General features: G+C 44.0%; 1 protein-coding gene across 1 annotated transcript in view; it reads left to right on the forward strand.

Moving 5' to 3' along the window:
• The window catches only part of LOC115214846 (syntaxin-8), a 53172-nt gene that overhangs the window by 24622 nt on the left and 2344 nt on the right, over positions 1-26206 (forward strand). The window contains exons 5-6 of the mRNA XM_036505159.1: positions 15566-15690; positions 24811-24903. Of these exons, the coding sequence (XP_036361052.1) occupies positions 15566-15690; positions 24811-24903 (218 nt within the window). The remainder of the gene's footprint in view (positions 1-15565; positions 15691-24810; positions 24904-26206) is intronic.

Below are 26206 nucleotides of genomic sequence, written 5' to 3' on the forward strand. Positions count from 1 at the left end.
CGTGTATTCAGCTGAATAAAAGCACCATCTGATGATGATGATGATGATATATATATATATATGATGGGCTTCTTTCAGTTTCCGTCTACCAGATCCACTTACAAGGCTTTGGTCAGCCCAAGGCTATAGAAGAAGACATTTGCCATGTAGTGGGACTGAACCTGGAACCATGTGATTGATAAGCAAGCTACTTACATGCAGCTGCTCCTGTGCCTATGTGAATAATTTTTATTTTTCCTGCTACTTTTACAGACTTCCTTGACTTTCTGTCATCATCCAATTCCATTATTACCTCTGCCTTAGTGAAGGCAGAGGTATTGTTTTCAGTTGTGTTTGTTTGTTTGTTTTTTTGTCAAGGACCGCTGGATGGATTCACATGAAACTTTCAGGGATAATTGGCCTCATGACTGGTATGAACTGATTAGATTTTGAGATCAATCCAATACCGGACAAGGATTCTGGATTATTTTTCCTGTTTTTTTACTTAATTTTTGAGAGTGGTTGGATTCATTTTTAGTATTCTCGTTTATGAGAGCAGTCGAGATTATTTCAAATATTCTCATTTTAAAAATCATCTCCAGCTAATTATTGAGAGGACGTTGGTGTTGCCTTGGTGGAGGTTTGTGCTCTCTGAATGCTCTTGTTATGAATTTGAAATGAGTCTTTCATTAGCTGATTCTTCTAAGATTCCTCTGCTCAGCATCAATGTTAGAAACACCATCAGCTTCTTCACAATCCACCATGCTACAGTCCCATGACTTCACTGTATCTCTGGCTAGGATACAGTGGCTGATTGCATGTTATGCTTTGCCAATGGGCAAAACATAGCTATGTGGTGCACCATTGTCACTCCATGGGGTATTTTGAAAATTAATACTACATGAGGAAGGTTGCGAAACAGCTGTAATCTTACGGAAGTTACAGGTATAGATAGATACATATTCACCTCTGACACCTCCTGACTTTATGGTTTTATGTATGTATATATGTGTGTGTGTGTGTGTGTATCCATCCATCTATCTATTCATCTATCTATCCATCTATCTATGTGTGTGTGTGTCTACACCTACCTATCTCTCTGTTTAACTATCTATCTATCTATCTATCTATCTATCTATCTATCTATCTGTCTATCTATCTATCTATCTATCTATCTATCTATCTATCTATCTGTCTATCTATCTATCTATCTATCTATCTATCTATCTATCTATCTATGCACACACACACACAGACCACACACACACACACACACACACACACACACACACACAGACACACGCACACACACACACATACACACACACACTCATTCACATGTTTCTGTGTGGTGCAGATTACTATGCACATACGTACACATGCAAGTAAAAAAAAAAGGAAGAAACAGAAAATAAGAGCAGAATCTCTGCCTCTGTTCAGAGCTGCCATGCCCTTCCTCTTACCTTCACCCTCCACTCATCTCTCAATGAAGTGTATGTGTGTGGGAGGGAGTGGGGTTTGTTGGGAGAAGGGGAGTGGGAGTGGCGTGGTATTTACCTTGACATTTTCAACACTTAGAGAATGTGGGAGGCTGTACACTGGAAGTTGTAACTTTTTATGTTAGGTGTGTGTGTGTTTGTAGGATGGGTGGGTGGGAGACTGGGGATGAGAGAGAGAGAGAGAGAAGGAAGGAAAGAGAGAGAGAGGGAAATAGTGAATGTGAAAATAATAGATATAGTGATAAATAGATAGCTAGATGGATTGTTAGATAAGATAGTTGGAGAGATAATCAGATACATCCACATGCATTGTGCACACACACACACACACACACACACACACACACACACACACTTGTAAAATATTTGTGAGATCTATCGTTTTCTATACATCTCTCTGTCTATCTGTTTATATTGTTCCCTCTCTCTTATATATATATATATATATATATGTGTACATATGTACATATGGCACGTAAAAGCACCATCTGAACGTGGCTGATGCCAGCACTGCCTGACTGGTGTCCGTGTTCGTGACATGTAAAAACCACCAACCGATCATGGCCGTTTGCCAGCCTCCTCCGGCCCCTGTGCCGGTGGCACATAAAAGCACTCACTACACTCTCAGAGTGGTTGGCGTTAGGAAGGGCATCCAGCTGTAGAAACACAGCCAGATCAGACTGGAGCCTGGCACAGCCTCCTGGCTTCCCAGACCCCGGTCAAACTGTCCAACCCTGGAAAATGGATGTTAAATGATGATGATGATGTGTGTGTGTATGTGTATCAAATGTTTAATCCAAAATCGTTAGCATGACAAAATATATCTGACTAAGAAATATAGATTAAATAATTCATTCACTCTCAGACTTATTTTTGAGTTCTTTATTCTTAGCAGCTGGACGTAGATTCTTTTGAACTTGTCACACATTGAAATGAATATATACATATATTTCTAGAGCATCCAGCCATAGAAACCATGCCAAATCAGACTGGAGTCTGGTTCAGCCTTCAAGCTTACCAGCCCTGGTTAAACCATCCAGCCCATACCAGCATGGACAATGGACATTAAATGATAATGATAATGATATATATATATATATATATCAGTGCTTAATGTTTGTTTTCCATACTGCTATGGCTTGGACAGTTTGACCAGTGCTGGCCAGTTGGAGAGCTGTGTCAGGCTCCAATGGTCAGTTTTGGCATGGTTTCTATGGCTGATGCCATTCATAATGCCAACTACATTACAAAGTGTACTGTGAGTGCCTTTTATGTGGCACTGGCACAGATGCTCTTTATGGGGCACCAGCACCGAAAACGTTACCAAGTATCTTGCATAACAAAAACCCCTTCAGCTGGGAGGGGAGCATGCATGTATGTGTACGTACGTATGTATGTACTTACATACGTACATACATATATATATATGAGTATTCTAGACATGCAGCTATATGCATGAGAATTCATACATAAAACAAAGCATACAAATCTACACACACACACATACACACACTCACTCACAAACAAACAAAAATGCCCTGTGGATGTTGTTGAAATTCCAATGAAGGAACCTTTTATCTAGGTTAGAAACTAGCTCTTTCTCTATTGGCATGAAATCTTGAAATAAAACTAAATAATGACATACATACACCTTCTTTTGATGGCTCAAAACATCCCATAGAGTGAGCAGAAGACCAAAGAACTGGTTTATAGACACATTTGACTTCTCTTTACCATTGTTACTCAACACAGAGTAGATTACTGTTCCTGAACACTCGGCTGTTTTGGATGTTTTGTTATATTTTGGTGACCTCTGTATTCTAATAGATGAAGACTGCATAAATATATTAATATTATTAGCAAACTTGCACAACATGAGATCAAGGATTTAGCAAAACTAATGTGGGACAAACATCCCTGGTGAATGTGGTAAATTGCATCTCAGGTTGTGGCCACATGAAGATATATATATTTCAAGCACACATGTGTCTTTATGCCAGGTGTTTGAAAAGCTAAAGCATAACAGAGGGACAAGCACCAGTGTGTGTTGTTGTGGAAGAGATTTGTGGGGTTGAAGGAGATACACTGCTTGACGTAGAGCAGACAAATAGAGATAGACCAATGCAATGAAAGAAAAAATAGTCTAGACTAACTGATATTTATGTATGTATGTGTATATATATATATATATATATATACGCACACATATATATACATATATATATATATATATATACATACACATATATATACATATATATATATACATATATCCAATGTCCAGCGACGTGAGGACCAAAGAACTGAGGTATTTCGGATTGCTAGACAGTGTGTGAGAGAAAATAGTGATGTTACAGGAGAGAAATGTGTCCGCATGGATAATGGGGCACTTGCTTTTAATGTTGGTGAAAAGAAAGAGGCTTGGAGAAGCCATTATGAAAGACTGCTGAATGTGGAGAATGAATGGGTGGAGGAGAGCCTGCCAAATGTTGATCCAGTAGAGGGACCAGCTATCCAAATAGACAGCTCCCTTGTAGTTAAGGCAATTAAGGGTATGAAACCAGGTAAAGCCCCTGGCCCATCAGGTATCACTGCTGAGATGCTTAAAACAGCTGGTTATGTGGGCTATGGCCTAGTCACCCGCATTGTAAACCAGGTAGTTCATAATGGAGTCATACCCAATGACTGGCGTAGCAGCACCATAGTCAACTGCTACAAGGGTAAGGGTGATGCTCTAGATAAAAATGACTACAGGGGTATTAAACTGTTGGATCAGGTGATGAAGGTCACAGAGAGGGTCATAACCCATCTCATTAGGGAGAGGATTTGCTTTGATGAGATGCAGTTCGGTTTTGTGCCGGGTAGAAGCACCACTGATGCTATATTCCTGGTCCGACAACTGCAGGAGAAGTACCTAGCTAAAGATAAACCCCTCTACATAGCTTTTGTGGACTTGGAGAAAGCCTTTGACAGGGTTCCCCGATCCCTTATCTGGTGGTCGATGCGGAAACTGGAGATTGACGAATGGCTAATAAGGGCTGTACAGGCTCTATACAGAGAGGCTGTCAGCAAGGTTAGGATTGGCAATGAATATAGTGAAGAATTCCGGGTAGAAGTAGGTGTACACCAAGGCTCAGCCCTCAGTCCCCTTTTATTCATCATAGTCCTCCAGGCAATAACAGAGGAATTCAAAACAGGTTGCCCCTGGGAGCTCCTCTATGCTGATGACCTGGCTCTCATAGCAGAATCACTACTGGAACTAGAAAAGAAATTTCGGGTGTGGAAACAAGGGTTAGAATCAAAGGGCCTTAGAGTAAATGTAGCGAAGACCAAAGTTATAGTTAGCAGAAAGGCGAACTCAGCACACACCCCATCGGGCAGGTGGCCCTGCTCGATCTGTAGGAAAGGTGTAGGTAGAAACTCCATAAGATGCACCCAGTGTAAGCTATGGACGCATAAGAGGTGCAGCAACATCAAAGGGAAATTAACTGATAAGATAGCTTTCATGTGCCGCAGATGCACAGGGACAATAGATACCACAAATACTCAGAAAACAGATTCCATCACACTCCAGGGGAAGAAACTAGAAGTAGTTGATAGTTTCCTCTACCTGGGTGACCAAGTTAGTAGTGGAGGTGGATGCTCAGAGAGTGTCACCACTAGAATACGAATAGCCTGGGCAAAGTTTAGAAAGCTCCTACCCCTACTGGCGACAAAGGGTCTCTCACTCAGAGTGAAAGGTAGATTGTATGATGCATGTGTGCAAACTGCCATGCTTCACGGCAGTGAAACATGGGCCGTGACTGCAGAGGACATGCGTAGACTTGAAAGAAATGAAGTTAGTATGATCCGCTGGATGTGTAATGTCAGTGTGAATGCACGACAGAGTGTAAGCACCCTGAGAGAAATGCTAGACATAAGAAGCATCAGATGCGTTGTGCAAGAGCGACGCTTGCGATGGTATGGTCATGTACTGCGGATGGATGAGGAGAGATGTGTGAAGAAGTGCCGCTCCCAAACAGTTGAAGGAATCAGGGGGAGAGGTAGACCCAGGAAGACATGGGATGAGGTAGTCAAGCATGACCTCAGAGCGTTGGACCTCACTGAGGCAATGGCGAAGGACCGAGATCTCTGGAGATGTGCTGTGACTACAAAGACCCAGGATGCTTCCGGCACCAGTTCCGCATAGCCCCTGCCCATTCAAAGTACCTTGGATCCCAGAACATCTCGCTGTGATTGAGGAGACCTGTTGAGTCAAGTGCATGTACATCGAAACAAATATCAATGGAAATAGTAGTTGTGATACCTGTGCCGGTGGCACATAAAAAGCACCATCTGAATGTGGCCGATGCCAGCGCCGCCTTGGCTGGCTTCCGTGCTGGTGGCACATTAAAAGCACCAACCGATCATGGCCGATGCCAGACCCCCCTGACACCTGTGCAGGTGGCACGTAAAAAGCACACACTACACTCGCGGAGTGGTTGGCATTAGGAAGGGCATCCAGCTGTAGAAACACTGGCAGATCAGACTGGAGCCTGGTGCAGCCCTGGCTTCCCAGACCCCGGTCGAACCGTCCAACCTGTGCTGGCGCGGAAAACGGACGTTAAACGATGATGATGATGATGATGGTGATATATATATAGATATGTATATATATATATATATATATATATATATATATATATATATATATATAATCATCTCATCATCATCATTAACATCCAGTGTTTTAAATCTGGGTTTTGTTTCCGTTAACAGGGGTGGCCAGATCTACTGCAATGCCATAGCAACCACCCTCACACCATCTCGTCATCTTGTCTGGTTTTGGGTTTCCTCCTTTTTCAAATCAACCTTTCCGATCTCCTCCACCTGTCCCCTCTTCCTTTTCTTCGGTCTACTTCGCTTTCGCACTCCATTTACCTCAAACTCAAGCACCCTCCTCAGAACATGCTCTTCATCCCTCCTCAACATATGCCCATACCACCTCACTCCATTCACCCTTGCCAACCATTCCGATTCCTCCAATCCCAGCATTCCCATCAAGTCCTCAGTCCTCCTCCTATAAAATAGCTTCACCCCCCCCCACACACATTTCTCTCACAGTTGCTCTCTCAGTCCTTCTCAAAATTACCATCTCTCTCTCCCTCAGACATCATGTCTCACTCGCATACAGCATTGCAGTTCTCACACAACTCATATGTACACCAATTTGATCTCCACTCATTTATTATTTATGTTTTTTCTTCCAAAATTTTCATTGCTTTTGTAGCCTTGTCAACAATGGAACAGAGTCAGCATCCATTGACAAGGTTGCAAAAGCAATAAAAATTTTGGAAGAAAAAAATATAAACGAGATCACACAGAGAGTGCAAACCTCTACCATGGCAACACCAACGTCCTCTCAACGATTAGCCGGAGATGATTTTTGAAATAAGAATATATGAAATAAACTCGACTGCTCTCACAAATGAGAATACTAAAACTGAACCTGACCGCTCTCAAAAATTAAGCAAAAAAAACAGGAAAAATAATCCAGAAGCCTTATCTGGTACTGGATCGATCCCAAAATCTAATCAGTTCGTGCCAGTCATGAGGCCAAACATCCCTGAAAGTTTCATCCGAATCCATCCAGCTGTTCTTGAGATATCTTGTCCATGGACAAACAAACAAGCACAACTGACAACAATACCTCTGCCTTCACTAAGGCAGAAGTAATAATGAATGGGTGGAAATCGAACTGGTGTGTATGTTAGACAATATGGCATCAAGACACGCAAATTCAATGATTGGCACCCATGCCAGTGGAGCACTAAGTGCACCATCCGTGCGCGATCGCTATGAGAGCAACTGACTGGCTTCCATACCTGTGGCATGTAGAAAGCACCATTCAAAAGTGATCGTTACTAACGTCGCCTTACTGGCACTTGTGCCGGTGGTACGTGAAAAACATTCGAGCGAGGTTGTTGCCAGTGCCGCTGGACTGGCTCCTGTGCAGGTGGCATGTAAAAATTCACCACTTGAGAATGGCCGTTACCAGTACCACTGACTGGCCCTTGTGCCGGTGGCATGTAAAAGCACCCATTACACTATCAGTGTGGTTGGTGTTAGGAAGGGCATCTAGCTGTAGAAACTCTGCCAGATCAGATTGGAGCCTGGTGCAGCCATCTGGTTTGCCAGCCCTCAGTCTAGTCGTCCAACTCATGCTAGCATGGAAAGCAGATGTTAAACGACGACGATGATGATGATGATTCTCCTCCTCCTCCTCCCAAGTCTGCTTCCCAACCACATGGTTCCAGGTTCAGTACCATTACGTGGCACCTTGGGCAAGCATCTGCCTTAATTTCAGGCCGACCAAAGCCTTGTGAGTGGACTTGGTAGACAGAAACTGGAAGAAGCCCATTGTGCGTGTGTGTATATATATATATATATATATATATCATCATCATCATCATCATCATTTAGCGTCCGTTCTCCATGCTAGCATGGGTTGGACGGTTCAACTGGGGTCTGTGAAGCTGGAAGGCTTCATCAGGCCCAGTCAGATCTGGCAGTGTTTCTACGGCTGGATGCCCTTCCTAACGCCAACCACTCCGTGAGTGTAGTGGGTGCTTTTTACGTGCCACCTGCACAGGTGCCAGACAGAGCTGGCAAACGGCCATGAACGGATGGTGCTTTTACGTGTCACCGGCACGGGGGCCAGACAGAGCTGGCAAACGGCCACGAACGGATGGTGCTTTTACGTGTCACCGGCACGGGGGCCAGGCGAGGCTGGCAACGGACACGAACGGATGGTGCTTTTACGTGCCACCAACACGGGGGCCAGACAGAGCTGGCAAACGGCCACGAACGGATGGTGCTTTTACGTGTCACCGGCACGGGGGCCAGGCGAGGCTGGCAACGGACACGAACGGATGGTGCTTTTACATGTCACCGACATGGGGGCCAGACAGGGCTGGCAACGGACACGAACGGATGGTGCTTTTACATGTCACCGACATGGGGGCCAGACAGGCTGGCAAACGGCCACGAACGGATGGTGCTTTTACGTGTCACCGCACGGGGGCCAGGCGAGGCTGGCAACGGACACGAACGGATGGTGCTTTTACATGTCACCGACATGGGGGCCAGACAGGGCTGGCAACGGACACGAACGGATGGTGCTTTTACATGTCACCGACATGGGGGCCAGACAGGGCTGGCAAACGGCCACGAACGGATGGTGCTTTTACGTGTCACCGGCACGGGGGCCAGACAGAGCTGGCAAACGGCCACGAACGGATGGTGCTTTTACGTGTCACCGGCACGGGGGCCAGACAGAGCTGGCAAACGGCCACAAACGGATGGTGCTTTTACGTGTCACCGGCACGGGGGCCAGGCCAGGCTGGCAACGAACACGAACGGATGGTGCTTTTACGTGCCACCGACACGGGGGCCAGACAGGGCTGGCAAACGGCTACGAACGGATGGTACTTTTACGTGTCACCTGCACGGGGGCCCTGATGTTGATCGACCTCAATTTGGTTTGATCTTGATTTTGACTGTTCTCACTGGTCTTGCCGGGTTTTCTCACGCACAGCATACCTCCAAAGGTCTCGGTCACTGGTCATTTCCTTGGTGAGACCTAAAGTTCGAAGGTCGTGCTTCACCACCTCGACCCAGGTTTTCCTGGGTCTACCTCTTCCACAGGTCCCCTCAACTGCCAGGGTGTGGCACTTTCGCACACAACTATCTTCAGCCATTCTCATCACATGATCATACCAGCGCATACGTCTCTCTTGCACACAACAACTGATGCTTCTTAGGTTCAACTTTTCTCTCAAGGTACTTACACTCTATCGATTATGAACACTGACGTTACACATCCATCGGAGCATACTAGCTTCATTTCTTGCGAGCTTACGCAAATCCTCAGCAGTCACAGCCCAAGTTTCACTACCATGTAGCATGGCTGTACGTACACATGCATCATACAGTCTGCCTTTTACTTTGAGCGAGAGGCCTTTTGTCACCAGCAGGGGTAAGAGCTCTCTAAACTTTGCCCAGGCTATTCTTACTCTAGCAGTTATACTTTCAGCGCACCCGCCCCCGCTACTGACTTGGTCACCTAGGTAACGGAAACTATCAACTACTTCTAGCTTTTCTCCCTGGAAAGTGACGGAAGTTGGTCTCAGAGCATTTTCAGTGTTAATTGTTCCTGAGCATCTGCCACATACAAAAACCATCTTCCTAGTTAGCCTTCCTTTGACATTGCTGCACCTCTTATGTGTCCATAGCTTACACTTGGTGCATCTTATAGAGTTTCTACCTACACCTTTTCTACAGATCGAGCAGGGCCATCTACCTGAAGGCGTTTGTGATTGGTCTACCTTCCTACTTATTAGGACTTTGGTTTTGGCTAGGTTGATTCTAAGGCCCTTCGATTCTAAACCTTGTTTCCATACCTGAAACTTCTCCTCTAGTTCTGATAGAGACTCAGCAATTAGAGCAAGGTCATCAGCATAGAGGAGCTCCCAGGGGCATCCTGTCTTGAATTCCTCCGTTATTGCCTGGAGGACTATGATAAATAGGAGGGGACTGAGGACTGAACCTTGGTGGACCCCAACCTCTACCCTGAATTCTTCACTGTACTCGGTGCCAACCCTCACCTTACTAGCAGCGTCTCTGTACATGGCTTGTACAGCTTTCACTAACCATTCATCTATCCCTAGTTTCCTCATTGACCACCAGATGAGGGATCGGGGGACCCTGTTGAAGGCTTTCTCCATATCAACAAAAGCCAGGTATAGGGGCTTATCTTTGGCTAGGTATTTCTCTTGCAGCTGTCTTACCATGAAAATAGCATCAGTAGTACTTTTCCCTGGCACGAACCCAAACTGCATCTGATCTAGGCTAACGCTCTCTCTAATTAGTTGGGCTATAACCCTCTCCGTAACCTTCATTACCTGATCCAGCAGCTTGATACCCCTGTAGCTATTTGTATCTAGGTTGTCACCTTTACCTTTGTAGCAGCTGACTATTATGCTGCTACACCAGTCATTGGGAATGACTCCTTCGTGTATCACCTGGTTAACTATACGGGTGACTAGGCTATAGCCGACACTACCAGATATTTTGAGCATCTCTGCAGTAATTCCTGATGGGCCTGGGGCTTTCCCTGTTTTCATGCTTTTAATTGCCTTATCTACTAAGGAACTGTCAACTCGGATTGCTGGTCCCTCTGTTGGGTCAACATTCGGCAGACTCTTTTTATCCCATTCATTTTCCTCATTCAGCAACCTTTCATAGTGGCTTCTCCAAACCTCTCTCTTTGCATCCTCATTTAGCGCAAGTGAGCCGTCATCCATGCGAACACATTTTTTTCCTACCACATCACGATTCTCCCTCACACACTGTCTTGCTATACGAAATACCTCAAGTCTTTCATCCTCACGGCGCAGGACATTGGCAAATTTTTTCCTATCTGCTTCCCCTCTGGCTAAATAAACCTGCCTCCTAGCTTCCCTTCTTGCAGTCTGATACACTTCCCTGCTACCACCGTTCTTCCAGTCCTTCCAAGCCTGTTTCTTTTGTCTAATAGCCCTGTCAACAGTATTGTTCCACCACCACGTTATTTTGGGTCTTGTGGGGACTTTGCACCAGCCACAGATCTGGTCAGTGGCTTTCAGCAGGTTGTCCCTTAGAAGCGCCCAGTTATCTTCTACCCCATGTGTAGCTATGCCCCCTTCTATTTCGTCGAAGGCTTCAAGTAATATGTCTCTAAATCTCTGTCCATTAGCAGGGTCTTTAAGCTTCCAGACCCTTCTTCTCCATGTTGGTCGTCTTCTAGTCGTCCTCTTAGTCCTGATCCTAAAGTCGCTGACTACCATTCTATGTTGTGGGGTACATTCTTCGCCTGGGAAGGTTTTGGCATTCATAAGCAGCCATCTTTCCCTTTTTCTGGCAAGGATGTAGTCGATTTGGCTAGTATGCTGGCCCGAACGGTAGGTGACCAAGTGGCTTGTTGGTTTCCTGAAGTTAGTGTTGCAAACCATAAGACTATTCGCATCACAGAACTCCAGCAGCCTGGTTCCCTCCTCATTGCGAGAACCATAACCATAGCCTCCATGAACGCCATAGAAGCCCTCAGCATATCGTCCAACATGCCCATTGAAGTCACCAGCCACAAAGAGAAGGTTCCTGTTGTTCGTCAATGAGGTGGTCTGCAGTAGGGTGTCATAGAAACGGTCTTTCTGCCCATCGGGTAACCCTGGCTGAGGGGCATAGGCCGATATAATAGTTGCTATACTATGATGGAGCACTAATCTAATCTTCAATATTCTGTCACATACTCTGACTACCTCGATAACCTTATCTACCCATTTTTCGGCAATAAGCATACCCACTCCCCCGACTCCTTCAGTATTCCCGGCCCAGAAAATTTTATACCTCTGTCCTTTACCCGTGAGGAACCTAGCAGAACCTCCTCTCCACCTCACTTCTTGAATACAGCATATATCTACACACCTCCGTTCAAGCAATTCGACTATCTCACCAGATCTGCCTTTCAGTGTGCCAACGTTGAGAGTGCCAACCCTGAGGAAGTGGGAGGCAATGGACCTAGTAGCATCATGAACCTGAAAAGAAAACTCGCGTTTGGCAGTATTCATAGACAAACAATAAAGCTCAAGTTCAAACCGCGTACGTTACACCAAGCATATATTGCAATGAATGACCACTACCACATATATATATATATGTGTGTGTATATATATAAATGAAAGAATGGAGTCGAACGAAGATGTTAACAAAATTCCTTTACTCTCGACACATGTTTCGAAGACAGCATGTTTTCATTCCAAAGGAATAAAGGGTGCATTATGCAATCTTCTCATCAGGAAAGAAAGTAAACACACTCATAGAAAAATCATACAAATGTAAACACTGGCAGAAACACACTTTCTACTCATATAAATGATAACGATAGTCACTGTGGTTTGAACAATTAGCTTTACGTCCACCCCACTACTATAGAGAAATTCTTTCCTAAGCCTTCGAACATTCTTTCAATCAACGTACCCTTCCCTCTCCACTTGTTCCCTACCTATTATTATTTTATCCCTTCTCTTCCTACTATCTATTTTTGACGTCAATTCTTCTGACGTTTTTTTTTAAAAAACACTCATTATCGCTTTGTTTACCATGTAGGCAATCATCGAAATTTTTGTTTGTCTTGTCGAGAGAGGCTCCCTTTCTTTTCTGATGAGAAGATTGCATAATGCACCCTTTATTCCTTTGGAATGAAAACATGCTGCCTTTGAAACATGTGTCGAGAGTAAAGGAATTTTGTTAACATCTTCGTTCGACTCCATTCTTTCATTTATTCATATACAACACGCAAATTTTTGCACATGAACCCGGAGTTTCTACCCTTGGCAGGTCGCTTCAACCGTGTTTCTGACGTGAATTTGCTACCCAGGTTTCGGTTAAACGAATTTTCCATGCTGACGATAAACATAGGATAATTCATTCACCTACTTATATATATATATATATATATATATATATATATATATATTGCATCAGATAAATGAATTGGATAAGTTGACTAATATAAACAGATATAGTTTGCTAGATTGCACATACAAAGTAGAAATAGTTAGAATAGATTGATTTTGCATGGTTTTGACAGATATATTCGGAGAGAGAGTGATAGAATCATTATTAGTAAAAAAGAAGAGATACATAGCTACAATGGCTGAAATAGACAAGACAACAGAGCTAAAACCCCCTCCCCCCTATCCACTTTGAGACGGAAAGGAAGTGTGAAAAGCTGTCATTTCCCATTGGGCATAAAAGATTCTGGCAATTGTGTTCACAGGGAACGTTCTAGAACTTGTTTACTGTGACATAATTGGGATGTGTGCAAATTGCTTCTTCCATTGCTTATAGAGTTCTCTCTCTCTCTCTCTCTCTCTCTCTCTGTCAACCAGCAGGATGAAAATGAAGATACTTTGAAATTAGGTCACTTTGGTACATTTCACCACAAAATTTGGTTCACTAAGGTCAAATATACATATACACAAACTTATATATCTGCAGACATATACAGCCACACACACTGACACACACATGCATAACTACATGTGCATACCTACACATGCACATCTATCTATCTGTCTGTCTGTCTGTCTGTCTGTCTGTCTGTCTACATGTATGTGTGTGTGTGTATATATATATATATATATATATATATATATATATATATATATCTTGTTCCATTCATTAGACTGCGGCCATGCTGGGGCACTGCCTTAAAGAATTTTTAGTGAAATGAATCTTTCCCATTAACATGTTTTTTTTTCTAAGCCTGATGCTTATTCCATCGGTCTATTTAGCAGGGACATAAAGACACCAATACTGCTTGCCAAACAGTACTGTGAGACAAACACAGACACAAAGACACAGACACATGTATATATATATATATATATATATATATTATATATATATATATATGTTTATATGATGGGCTTCTTTTAGTTTCCATCTACCAAATTCACTTACAAAGCTTTGGTTGGCCTAAGGCTATAATAGTAGACACTTGCGCACACAGTGGGACAGAACCTAGAACTATGTGGTTGGGAAGCAAGCTTCTTACCACACAGCCACATCATATGTATATATATATATATATATATATATATGTGTGCCAGTGCCGGTGGCATCTAAAAGGCACCTTTTGAGTGTTGAGTCTCATGGAAGCAGTGACAGGTGACCAAGACCTTTAGTGATATACCATGCTTCTGTAAACATGTCAAGTCAAGTGAGACCATAGTCATGGCCAATGCTGGTGTCACATCAATGGCTCCTGTGCCAGTGGCACGTAAAAAGCACCTACCGCACTCTTGGAGTGGTTGGCATTAAGAAGGGCCCCCAACTGTAGAAACCTTGCCAAATCACATCGGAACCTGGTGCAGCTCCCTGACTTACCAGAGTTTTCAGTCAAACTGTACAACCCATGCCAGCATGGAAAACAGACATTGAATGATGATGAGGATGACGATGATGATGATGAATTTTTCTCTCAATATCTTAGCATTTTGTTGTACATGTATACTGATGTTCTTTTCTACTCTAGGCACAAGGCCTGAAATTTTTTGGGAAGGGGCCAGTTGATTAGATCGACTCCAGTACATAGGTACTTAATTTATTAGCCCCGAAAGGATGAAAGGCAAAGTTGACCTCAGTGAAATTTGAACTCAGAATGTAAAGACAGATAAAATACTGCTAAGCATTTGCCTGGTATGCTAACGTTTCTGCCAGCTCGCTGCCTTACATTTACTGATGTTGCATGTTTAATGGCACACAGTAGCTTCATTCCTGTCTAGTCTTTACACATACTCTGCATTCAGAGCCATTTAGCATTGATGTTTGTACACTAGCATCATCATCATCATCATCATTTAATGTTCGCTTTCCATGCTAGCATGGGTTGGACAATTTGACTGAGGACTGGCGGACCAGATGGCTGCACCAGGCTCCAATCTGATCTGGCAGAGTTTCTACAGCTGGATGCTCTTCCTAACGCCAACCACTCTGAGAGTGTAGTGGGTGCTTTTACATGCCGCCGGCATGAGGGCCAGTCTGACGGTATTGGCAACTTCCACGCTCAAATGGTGTTTTTTACGTGCCACCTGCACAGGAGTCAGTCTAGTGGCACTGGCAACGACCTCGCTCAAATGTTTTTTAGTTACGTGTCACTGGCACAAGTGCCAGTAAGGCGACGCTGGTAACGATCATGCTCAAATAGTGCTTTTTACATGCCACTGGCACGGAACCCATACAGGTGCTCTGGCAGTGATCCCACTTGGATGGAGCTGTCAGCATTCTACTGGCACGGGTGCCAGTCATCGAATTTGGTTCAATTTCGATTTCACCATACATGTTATATCTTCATCATCATCATCATCATCATCATCACCATGCTAATGATTCTGACCCCTTGCCTCCTTACGACGTTACTTGGCTTTCTCCAAATACTACTCTCTCTGGTCATGCACCGTCTGATATCCTGTATTTTATAGAATCCACTTTGATTTATCTCACAGGCAGAACTTGATGTCCAGCCCTCCCACAAGCCGTCCTGCTACAAACCCTTGGCTAGATGAACCAGAAGAGTTCCAAAATATGGGTAACCAAAATCTACGTACACACCAACAGAGAGTTATTGCACGTAAGCTGTTTCATTGTTTTATTCTCATTTCATATAATTACTCTGCTAGAATTGGTAAGCTTCCATTGAACTTGTCACCTAGAATTCACTCTTGCTTCCTGACTGGAACCAATTTCAATCCAATTGCTCAATTTTATTTATTTATTTATTTATATTTTTATGTTAATATTTTTCTTTCAGTTCTTAATTTTTTTTATTTTAGTCTTGTTTCGAGGGTGCGTGGCTTTGAGCATTTGTACAGAAGTTTGATTAGCCAATAAGCACAGGCATGGCTTTGTGGTAAGAAGCTTGCTTCCTAACCTCATGTTTCGGGGTTCAGTTCCACTGTGTGGCACTTTGGACGAGTGTCTTCTGCTACAATGGATTTGGTAGATGGAAACTGAAAGAAGCCCATGTTTTATGCCATATATATATCATCATCATCATCATCATCGTTTAGCGTCCGCTTTCTATGCTGGCATGGGTTGGATGGTGCAACTGGGGTCTGGGAAGCCAGAAGGCTGCACCAGGCCCAGTCTGATCTGGCAATGTTTCTACGGCTGGATGCCCTTCCTAACGCCAACCACTCCATGAGTGTAGTGGGTGCTTTTTACGTGCCAGGCGAGGCTGGCAGACGGCCACGATCTGATGGTGCTTTTTACGTGCCACCGGCACGGAGGCCAGGCGAGGCTGGCAGACGGCCACGGTCGGATGGTGTTTTTTACGTGCCACCAGCACGGAGGCCAGGCGAGGCTGGCAGACGGCCATGATCGGATGGAGCTTTTAGTGTGCCACCGGCACGGAGGCCAGGCGAGGCTGGCAGACGGCCATGATCGGATGGTGCTTTTAGCGTGCCACCGGCACGGAGGCCAGGCGAGGCTGGCAACGGCCACGATCGGATGGTGCTTTTAGCTTGCCACCGGCACGGAGGCCAGGCGAGGCTGGCAGACGGCCATGATCGGATGGTGCTTTTAGCGTGCCACTGGCACGGAGGCCAGGCGAGGCTGGCAGACGGCCATGATCGGATGGTGCTTTTAGCGTGCCACCGGCACGGAGGCCAGGCGAGGCTGGCAGACGGCCATGATCGGATGGTGCTTTTTACGTGCCACGGGCACGGAGGCCAGGCAAGGCTGGCAACGGCCACGATCGGATGGTGCTTTTAGCGTGCCACCGGCACGGAAGCCAGTCGGGGCAGCGCTGGCATCGGCCACGGTCGGATGGTTCTCTTATGTGCCACCGGTACTGGTATCACAGCTACAATTACCATTCATGTTGATCGATTTTGATTTTTGATTTTCACTTGCCTCAACAGGTCTTCACAAGTAGAGTTTTATGTCCCAAGAAGGAAAGGTATGCATAAGTGGACTGAGGCCATGGGTTATAGTCTCACTTGTCCTGCCGGGTCTTCTCACGCACAGCATACTTCCAAAGGTCTCGGTCTCTAGTCATTTCCTCGGTGAGACCTAAAGTTTGAAGGTCGTGCTTCACCACCTCATCCCAGGTTTTCCTGGGTTTACCTCTTCCACAGGTTCCCTCAACAGCTAGAGTGTGGCACTTTTTCACACAACTATCTTCAGCCATTCTCGCCACATGGCCATACCAGTGCAAACGTCTCTCTTGCACACCGCAACTAATGCTTCTTAGGTCCAACTTCTCTCTCAAGGTACTTACACTCTGTCGAGTATGAACGCTGACATTACACATCCATCGGAGCATACTGGCTTCATTTCTTGCGAGCTTACGCATATCCTCAGCAGTCACGGCCCATGTTTCACTGCCATGTAGCATGGCTGTTCGTACACATGCATCATACAGTCTGCCTTTTACTCTGAGTGAGAGGCCTTTTGTCCCAAGCAGAGGTAAGAGCTCTCTGAACTTTGCCCAAGCTATTCTTACTCTAGCAGTTACTCTTTCAACACACCCGCCCCCGCTACTGACTTGGTCACCTAGGTAACGGAAGCTATCAACTATTTCTAGTTTTTCTCCCTGGAATGTGGCGGAAGTTCCTCTCTGCACATTTTCAGTGTTTATTTCTCCTGAGCATCTGCCACATACAAAAGCCATCTTCCTAGTTAGCCTTCCCTTGACATTGCTGCACCTCTTGTGTGTCCATAGCTTGCACTTGGTGCACCTTATAGAGTTTCTACCTACGCCTTTTTTACAGATCGAGCAGGGCCATCTACCTGAAGGCGTTTGTGACTTGTCTACTTTCCTACTTATTAGGACTTTGGTTTTGGCTAGTTTGACTCTAAGGCTCTTCAATTCTAATCCTTGCTTCCACACCTGAAACTTCTCCTCCAGTTCTGATAGTGACTCAGCAATTAGAGCAAGGTCATCAGCACAGAGGAGCTCCCAGGGGCATCCTGTCTTGAATTCCTCTGTTATTGCCTGGAGGACTACGATAAATAGGAGGCGGCTGAGAGCTGAACCTTGGTGGACCCCAACCTCTACCCGGAATTCTTCACTGTACTCGTTGCAAACCCTCACCTTACTAGCAGCATCCCTGTACATGGCTTGCACAGCTTTCACTAACCATTCATCTATCCCTAGTTTCCTCATTGACCACCAGATAAGGGATCGGGAGACCCTGTCGAAGGCTCTCTCCATGTCAACGAAACCCAGGTACAGGGGCTTATCTTTGGCTAGATATTTCTCCTGCAGCTGTCTTACCAGGAATATGGCATCAGTGGTGCTTTTTCCTGGCACAAATCCAAACTGCATCTCATCTAAACTAACTCTCTCTCTAATTAGTTGGGCTATGACCCTCTCCATAACCTTCATTACCTGATCCAACAGCTTGATACCTCTGTAATTATTTGCATCTAGGGCGTCACCTTTACCTTTGTAGCAGTTGACTAGTATGCTGCTACACCAGTTGTTGGGTATGACTCCTTCGTGTATCACCTGGTTAACTATACGGGTGACTAGGCTATAGCCAACACTACCAGATATTTTGAGCATCTCTGCAGTAATTCCTGATGGGCCTGGGGCTTTCCCTGTCTTCATGCTTCTAATTGCCTTAATTACCAAGGAACTGTCAACTCGGATAGCTGGTCCCTCTGTTGGGTTGACATTCGGCAGACTCTCTTTATCCCATTCATTTTCTTTATTCAGCAACTTTTCATAGTGGCATCTCCAAACCTCTCTCTTTGCATCCTCATTTAGCGCAAGTGAACCATCATCCATGCGGACACATTTCTCTCCTACCACATCATGATTCTCTCTCACACACTGTCTTGCAATGCGAAATACCTCAAGTCTTTGGTCCTCATGGCGCAGAACATTGGCAGATTTTTTCTTATCTGCTTCCCCTCTGCCTAAATAAACCTGTCTCCTAGCTTTCCTTCTGGCAGTCTGATACAATTCCCTGCTACCCCCATTTTTCCAGTCCTTCCAAGCCTGTCTCTTTTCTCTAATTGCCCTGTCTACAACATTGTTTCACCACCACGTTATTTTAGGTCGAGAGGGGACTTTGTACCAGCCACAGATCTGGTCATTGGCTCTCAGAAGGTTGTCCCTTAGAATCCCCTAGTTGTCTTCTACCCTATGTGTAGCTATATCCCCTTCTACTTCGTCAAATGCTTCAAGTAATATGTCCCTAAATCTCTATCCATTTGCAGGATCTTTAAGCTTCCAGATCCTTCTTCTCCATGTTGGTCGTCTTCTGGTCGTCCTCTTAGTCCTGATCCTGAAGTCACTAACTACCAGTCTATGTTGTGGGGTACATTCTTCGCCTGGGAAGGTTTTGGCATTTATAAGCAGCCATCTTTCCCTTTTCCTGGCAAGGATGTAGTCAATTTGGCTGGTATGTCGACCCGATCGGTAGGTGACTAGGTGGCTGGTAGGTTTCCTGAAGTTAGTGTTGCAAACCATGAGATCATTTGCGTCGCAGAACTCCAGGAGCCTGGTTCCCTCCTCGTTGCGGGAACCATAGCCATAGCCTCCATGTACACCATGGAAGCCCCCAGCATGTTTTCCAAAATGCCCATTGAAATCACCAGCCACAAAGAGAAGGTCTCTGTCATTCGTCAACGAGGTAATCTGCAGTAGAGTGTCATAGAATCGGTCTTTCTGTCCATCGCGTAGCCCTGGCTGAGGGGCATAGGCCGATATAATGGTTGCTAATCCATGATGAAGCACTATTCTAATCTTCAGTATTCTGTCACATACTCTGATTACCTCAATTACCTTACATACCCATTTTTCAGCGTGAAGTATATCCACGCCTCCAACCCTGTCAGTGTTTCCTGCCCAGAAAATCTTGTACCTGTGTCCTTTGCCTGTGAGGAACCTAGCAGAACCTCCTCTCCACCTTACTTCTTGGATGCAACATATATCGACACGTCTCCGTTCAAGCATCTCAACAATCTCACCAGACCTACCTTTCAGTGTGCCAACCCTGAGGTTGTGGGAGGTATGGACCCTAGAGACCCTGGGACGGGGAGCAGTGACATCATGTACCTGAAAAGAAAGCTCACATTTGGCAGAATTCATAAGCAAAGCAATGATCTTAAGTTCAACCTACTTACATTACACTATCATGTTTTGCGCCGTATGGTCACTACCTTATATAGTAGGGGTGGTATTGGCTTAAGGCCTTTAGGTATTCATGGAAGAAAAGCAAAGGAAGACAAGATGAGATAAGGACTTCCGGTACAGGTGGAGAGGGTGGGAGGGCAGGTGCCACCGCGAACTGGGAACGATGGGGTAGGAATTTAAGCGACAGAAAAGACCGATAGAATGGCAAATGGTGTAGGAATTGAATAGACAGAGTGATGACCGATAGATGAGGGAGAAGACAAGATTTGAGACAAAATGCTTTGTGGTCGTGTGAGTAAGTTTCTATGAGTGAAAGGTATATGTTGTGAGGAAATGCTTGAGCTAGCATTTGAGACGAAAGACATTGACAGTAAGAAAGAGGAAATAATAAGGTTTTATGGTGATAATACTGGCATAAAAAACAATGAACGGAGGAGCAAGTCGAAATATATATATATATATATATATATATATATATATATAGCTGTACAAGCCCTGTACAAGGATGCTGTCAGTAAGGTGAGAATTGGCAATGAGTAGAGTGAAGCATTCTGGGTAGAAGTAGGGGTTCACCAAGGATCAGTTCTCAGCCCCCTTTTATTCATCATAGTCCTCCAGGCAATCACAGAGGAATTCAAGACGGTGCCCCTGGGAGCTCCTCTATACTGATCTTGCTCTAATAGCTGAGTCACTACCAAAACTAGGGATGAAGTTTCAAGTGTGGAAGCAAGGTCTAGAATCAATTTAGCGAAAACCAAAGTCGTAGTAAGTAGGAAGGCAGACAAATCACAAACTCCTTCAGATAGATGGCCCTGCTTGATCTATAGAAAAGGCATAGGTAGAAACTCCATAAGATGTACTCAGCTACTGACACATAAGAGATGCAGCAATATCAAAGGAAGGTTAACCGAGAAGATAGTTTTTGTGTGTGACAGATGCACAGGGGCAATAAACACCGAAGATTTACAGAAAACAGATTTCATCTGATGCCAGGGGAAAAGCTAGTAGTTAATAGCTTCCGTTACCTAGGTGACCAAGTCTGTTGTGGGAGTTGATTGTCTGAGGGTGTTGCCACTAGAATAAGAATAGCTTGGGCAAAGTTCAGAAAGCTCCTACCTCTGCTGGTAACAAAGCGCCTCTCACTCAGAGTAAAAGGTAGACTGTATGATGCATGTGTGTGAACAGCCATGCTACATGGCAGTGAAACATGGGCCATGACTGTTGAGGACATACAGAGGCTTGAAAGAAATGAAGCTAGTATGATCTGCTGGATGTGTAATGTCAGTGTGCATATACAACAGAGTGTAAGCACCCTGAGAGAAACGTTGGACATGAAAAGTATCAGATGTGGTGTGCAAGAGAGATGACTGTGCTGGTATGGTCATCTGCTGCATATGGATGAGGAGAGCTGTGTGAAGAAGTGTCACACCCTAACAGTGGAAGGAACCTGTGGAAGAAGTAGACCCAGGAAGACATGGGATGAGGTGGTGAAGCATGACCTTTGAACATTGGGCTTCACAGAGGCAATGACAAAAGGCTGAGACCTTTGGAGATATGCTATGATTGAGAAGACCTGGCAAGTAAAATGAGATCACAGCCGTGGCCGATACCAGTGTCGCATTACCAGCCCATTTATAAGTACCCCTGAATTGTGGGGCGATATGCTGTGCTTGAGAAGACCCGTTGAGTCAAGTGAAATTGAATGGTAGCCAATGACCCGGCAAGTAAAGTGAGATTACAGCTGTGGTTGATACCAGTGTTGCATAACCAGCTTATTTTAAAGTACCCTTGAATTGTGAGCGATATGCTGTGCTTGAGAAGCCCTGTTGAGTGAAATAAAATCAAAAATCAAAATAGAAATCGTAGTTGTGGCTGATGCCAGTGCCACCTGACTGGCTCTCATGCTGGTGGTACGTAAAAAGCACCCACTGCACTTTTGGAGGGGTTGGCATTAGGAAGGGCATCCAGCTATAGAAACCTTGCCAGATCAGACTGGAGTCTGGTGCAGCTTACTGGCTTACCAGTCCCCAGTCAAACCGTCCAACCCATGCGAGCATGGAAAATGGACGTTAAACGATGATGGTGATGGTGATGATGATATATACATATACACATACAGGGTGATTAAAAAGTCACTCCCTATTTTAAAATACTTATAAATTATTTATTAATTGTAAATTTTTTCTCTTATTTTTTGTTTGTTTTTTGAAGTATGAGTATTTAATCTCTAATTGTATTGCTCTTGTCATTCATGAATGATTGAATGTCCACTTCCCTGGGAGATGGATGGATCATTGTGGTCTGCATCAGTGACCAACCAGGAGCCCTGACTTCTTTCTTTATGGTTGGTTAAAAGAACAAGTCTACTGCACCAAACCAAAAACTTTGGAAGAGCTTGAAGGGCAAGTGTCTTCCATCCCAGCAGAGTTCCCGGCCAAATCAGTTGATGCAATTCTTGGACAACTCAAGAAGCTCCTGGCGACATCTAGAGCCCATATTGAATTTTAAATAAAGCCTCATTCTAAAAGCTTTCCTCTCATATTCATTTCTTTCTAAAAATTACAATTTATAAATAATTATTAAGTATTTTAAAATCGGGAGTTACTTTTCAATCACCCTGTATATATACGAAAGTTTTGGGGTGTATTGAGTCCATGGTACTGATGAGCCACAATAATAGTTAAATACCAAGATCTATCATTCTTGATCATCTTGAGGTTGTTGTCTTGCCTGATCTGGGACATTCTGCGTTCTTTACTACTCGGTGTAGGGAGCTTTCCCAGGATGTAATCTCGCAGCAAAAACAAAACAAATGCACTGTGTATGTGTAGGCAATAATGTTTACATTATCAGAGCTACTTTTTATTCGTAATATACATCTATATCATTGGCGGCTCAGCTAGCCGAAACTTCGGAGTTACTGTCAATGCTTTTTTTGTTAAAGAATAATAAATTTGTATTCTACCAAAGGTATTGAGTAATCTTTCAATTTAATGTAAAACTGTCTTTAATATAACATAAAAAAACAAACATCAATATATAAATAAGTATGTGTGTGAGTATATATATATATATATATATATATATATATATATATATATATATATATTTATATATATATATATATATATATATATATATATACAGGCACAGTTGTGGCAGTGTGGTAAGAAGTTAGCTTCTCAGCCACATGGTTCTGGGTTCAGTCCCACGGCATGGCACCTTTGGCAAGTGCCTTCTACTATGGCATTGTACTAACCAAAGCCTTTTGGATGGATTTAGTAGACAGAAACGGAAAGAAGCCTGTCTTATATGTATGTGTATATATTTATGTGCGTGTGTGTCTCTATTTGTGTCCCCCCCCCTCTGCCACTAATGCTGGTATGTTTATGTCCCTGTAACTTAGTGGTTCAGTAAATGAGACCGATAAAATAAGTACTAGGCTTACAAAGAATAAGTCCTGGGGTTGATTTCTCTGACTATAACCCTTTAAGATGGTGCTTCAGCATGGCCACAGTCAAATGACTGAAACACGTAAAAGAATAAAAGAATATATATATCCATCATCATCATCATCATCGTTTAACATCCACTTTCCATGCTAGCATGGGTTGGACGGTTCGACTGGGGTCTGGGAAGCCAGGAGGTTGCAACAGGCCCAGTTTGATCTGACAGTGTTTCTACAGCTGGATGCCCTTCCTAACACCAACCACTCTGTGAGTATAGTGGTTGCTTTTTATGTGCCACCGTCACAGGTGCCAGGCGAGGCTGGCAACGGCCACGATCAGTTGGTGCTTTTTACGTGCTACCGGCACGGAGGCCAGTCAAGGCGGCGCTGGCAATGGCCACGTTTGGATGGTTCTTTTATGTGCCATCGGCACTGGTATCACAACTGCAATTTCCATTGATTTTTGATCGATTTCGATTTCACTTGTCTCAACAGGTCTTCGCAAGATATATATATACATATATTCACCATTCAAACGTGGCCGATGCCAGCACCGCTTCGACTGGCTTCTGTGCTGGTGGCACGTAAAACGTGCCATCCGAACGTGGCCGATGTCAGTGCCGCCTTGACTGGCTTCCGTGCCGGTGGCACGTTAAAAGCACCAACCGTTTGTGGCTGCTGCCAGACTCCCCTGGCACCTGTGCCGGTGGCATGTAAAAAGCACCCACTACACTCGCGGAGTGGTTGGCGTTAGGAAGGGCATCCAGCTGTAGAAACATTGCCAGATCAGACTGGAGCCTGGTGCAGCCTCCTGGCTTCCCAGACCCCGGTCGAATCGTCCAACCCATGCTAGCGTGGAAAACAGATGTTAAACGATGATGATGATATATATATATATATATGCATGCATGTATATGTGTGTGTATCTATATACAATACATTGATATATTTGTGTATATATACATATATGTATGCACATGTGTGTACTATCTTCAATTGGTTTTGCATTTGTTTAATATTATTAATGATATTGTTTAATATATCTAAAAGGTAAGTATAAAAGTAAGTTTGAATGAAGTACCATATATTAGATGGCAGACATACCTACAGAATTCTCATTTTAAACTGAAATATTTACTGCTGTTCTTTTGTAGAGCAAGATGAAGGTCTTGATGCATTATCACGTGTCATTTCTCACCAAAAACAAATGGCAGTGGACATTGGCAATGAATGTGATACACAGAATGGTAATTATTTTATTAATATATTTTATTATTGACCCCTTTTCTTTTACTTGATGTAAATCCTTCCTGTTCTTGTTTGTTGCCCCCCCCCCACCGTCTTAGTTTCATCTTTGTATTGTTTTCATCATCTTGAGCCCTCCTGGTCTCTGATGGAATTGTCCTTCACCTCTCATTCCATTCTGATATTTACCACCAACCACACCTTCAACCCTTTTTCTCAATCACCACATCTATTTCTTATTTCTTTATTGCCCATAAGGGGCTAAGCATACAGGGGACTAACAAGGACAGACAATTGACTCCAGTGCGTAACTAGTACTTAATTTATTGACCCCGAAAGGATGAAAAGCAAAGTCAACCTCGGTGGAATTTGAACTCAGAACGTAATGGTAGACGAAATACTGCTAAGCATTTCACCTGGCATGCTAATGTTTCTGCCAGCTTGCTGCATCCATTTCTACCATCCGTTACTCTCCTCTCATATTCATATGAAATTACACCCCACTTTCCTTCCTTCCTGCTCCACAGTCTATATAAATGTTTCTCAACCCCTTTTTTACCTATGGATCCCTTTGATTCCTATATTACTCTTCTAGACCCCAATAGCCATTCAATGTTTTAAAAAAATCCCATTTCCCTCCTCTCTGTTACGAGGCACATTATTAGGAATTGTATTAAAAGATTAAAAAAAATATTTGGTGTATTGTCGTAGTCATGGCATTCCGTCGATTGGATCAGCTGGAACATTCCTCATAACTGACAGAATGTGAGTTCTAAGTTGTTGTATAGAAAGCCTCGCAGTGTTTGCTTCAGCTCTCTGCTTTTTGAGTTCATATCTTGCCAAACTCAACTTTGCTCTTCATCCTCTTGAGACTGATTCAAAAAGTACCAACCTATGGCTTTGGATTGGTGGAATTATTGGAAGGTTGGACAATATGTGGGGGGGGGGGGTGCTGAAAAGTTCCTAGCTTTGGGAAAAAGAAGAGACAGGAGGTTCAGTTAATTATGATTTTATTCAACATATTCACTTCTCAGATTCACACACACTTATTGCAACAGTCCAGTTTTCCTGAACCCTGTAAAAGTACTTGGAAGTTTGGGCCTCCAACCAAGCCTTTCACAATACCCTTAGAATGAGAAACTTTTCAGCACCCCCTCATATATACGTGTATTTTTCTGTGTCCCTTTCTGTAGAAGAGTGTAGGCTCGAAACGTAAAAGACTTTTTCTATTCCTGAGCGTTATACTAATACATCTGTTTGTTTTGTACACCACCTGTCTTCGTCGTTTGTTTTCTTCGTGAACTC

Source organism: Octopus sinensis, linkage group LG8 (genome assembly GCF_006345805.1).
Source record: "Octopus sinensis linkage group LG8, ASM634580v1, whole genome shotgun sequence".
In the NCBI taxonomy this organism is placed as follows: domain Eukaryota; kingdom Metazoa; phylum Mollusca; class Cephalopoda; order Octopoda; family Octopodidae; genus Octopus; species Octopus sinensis.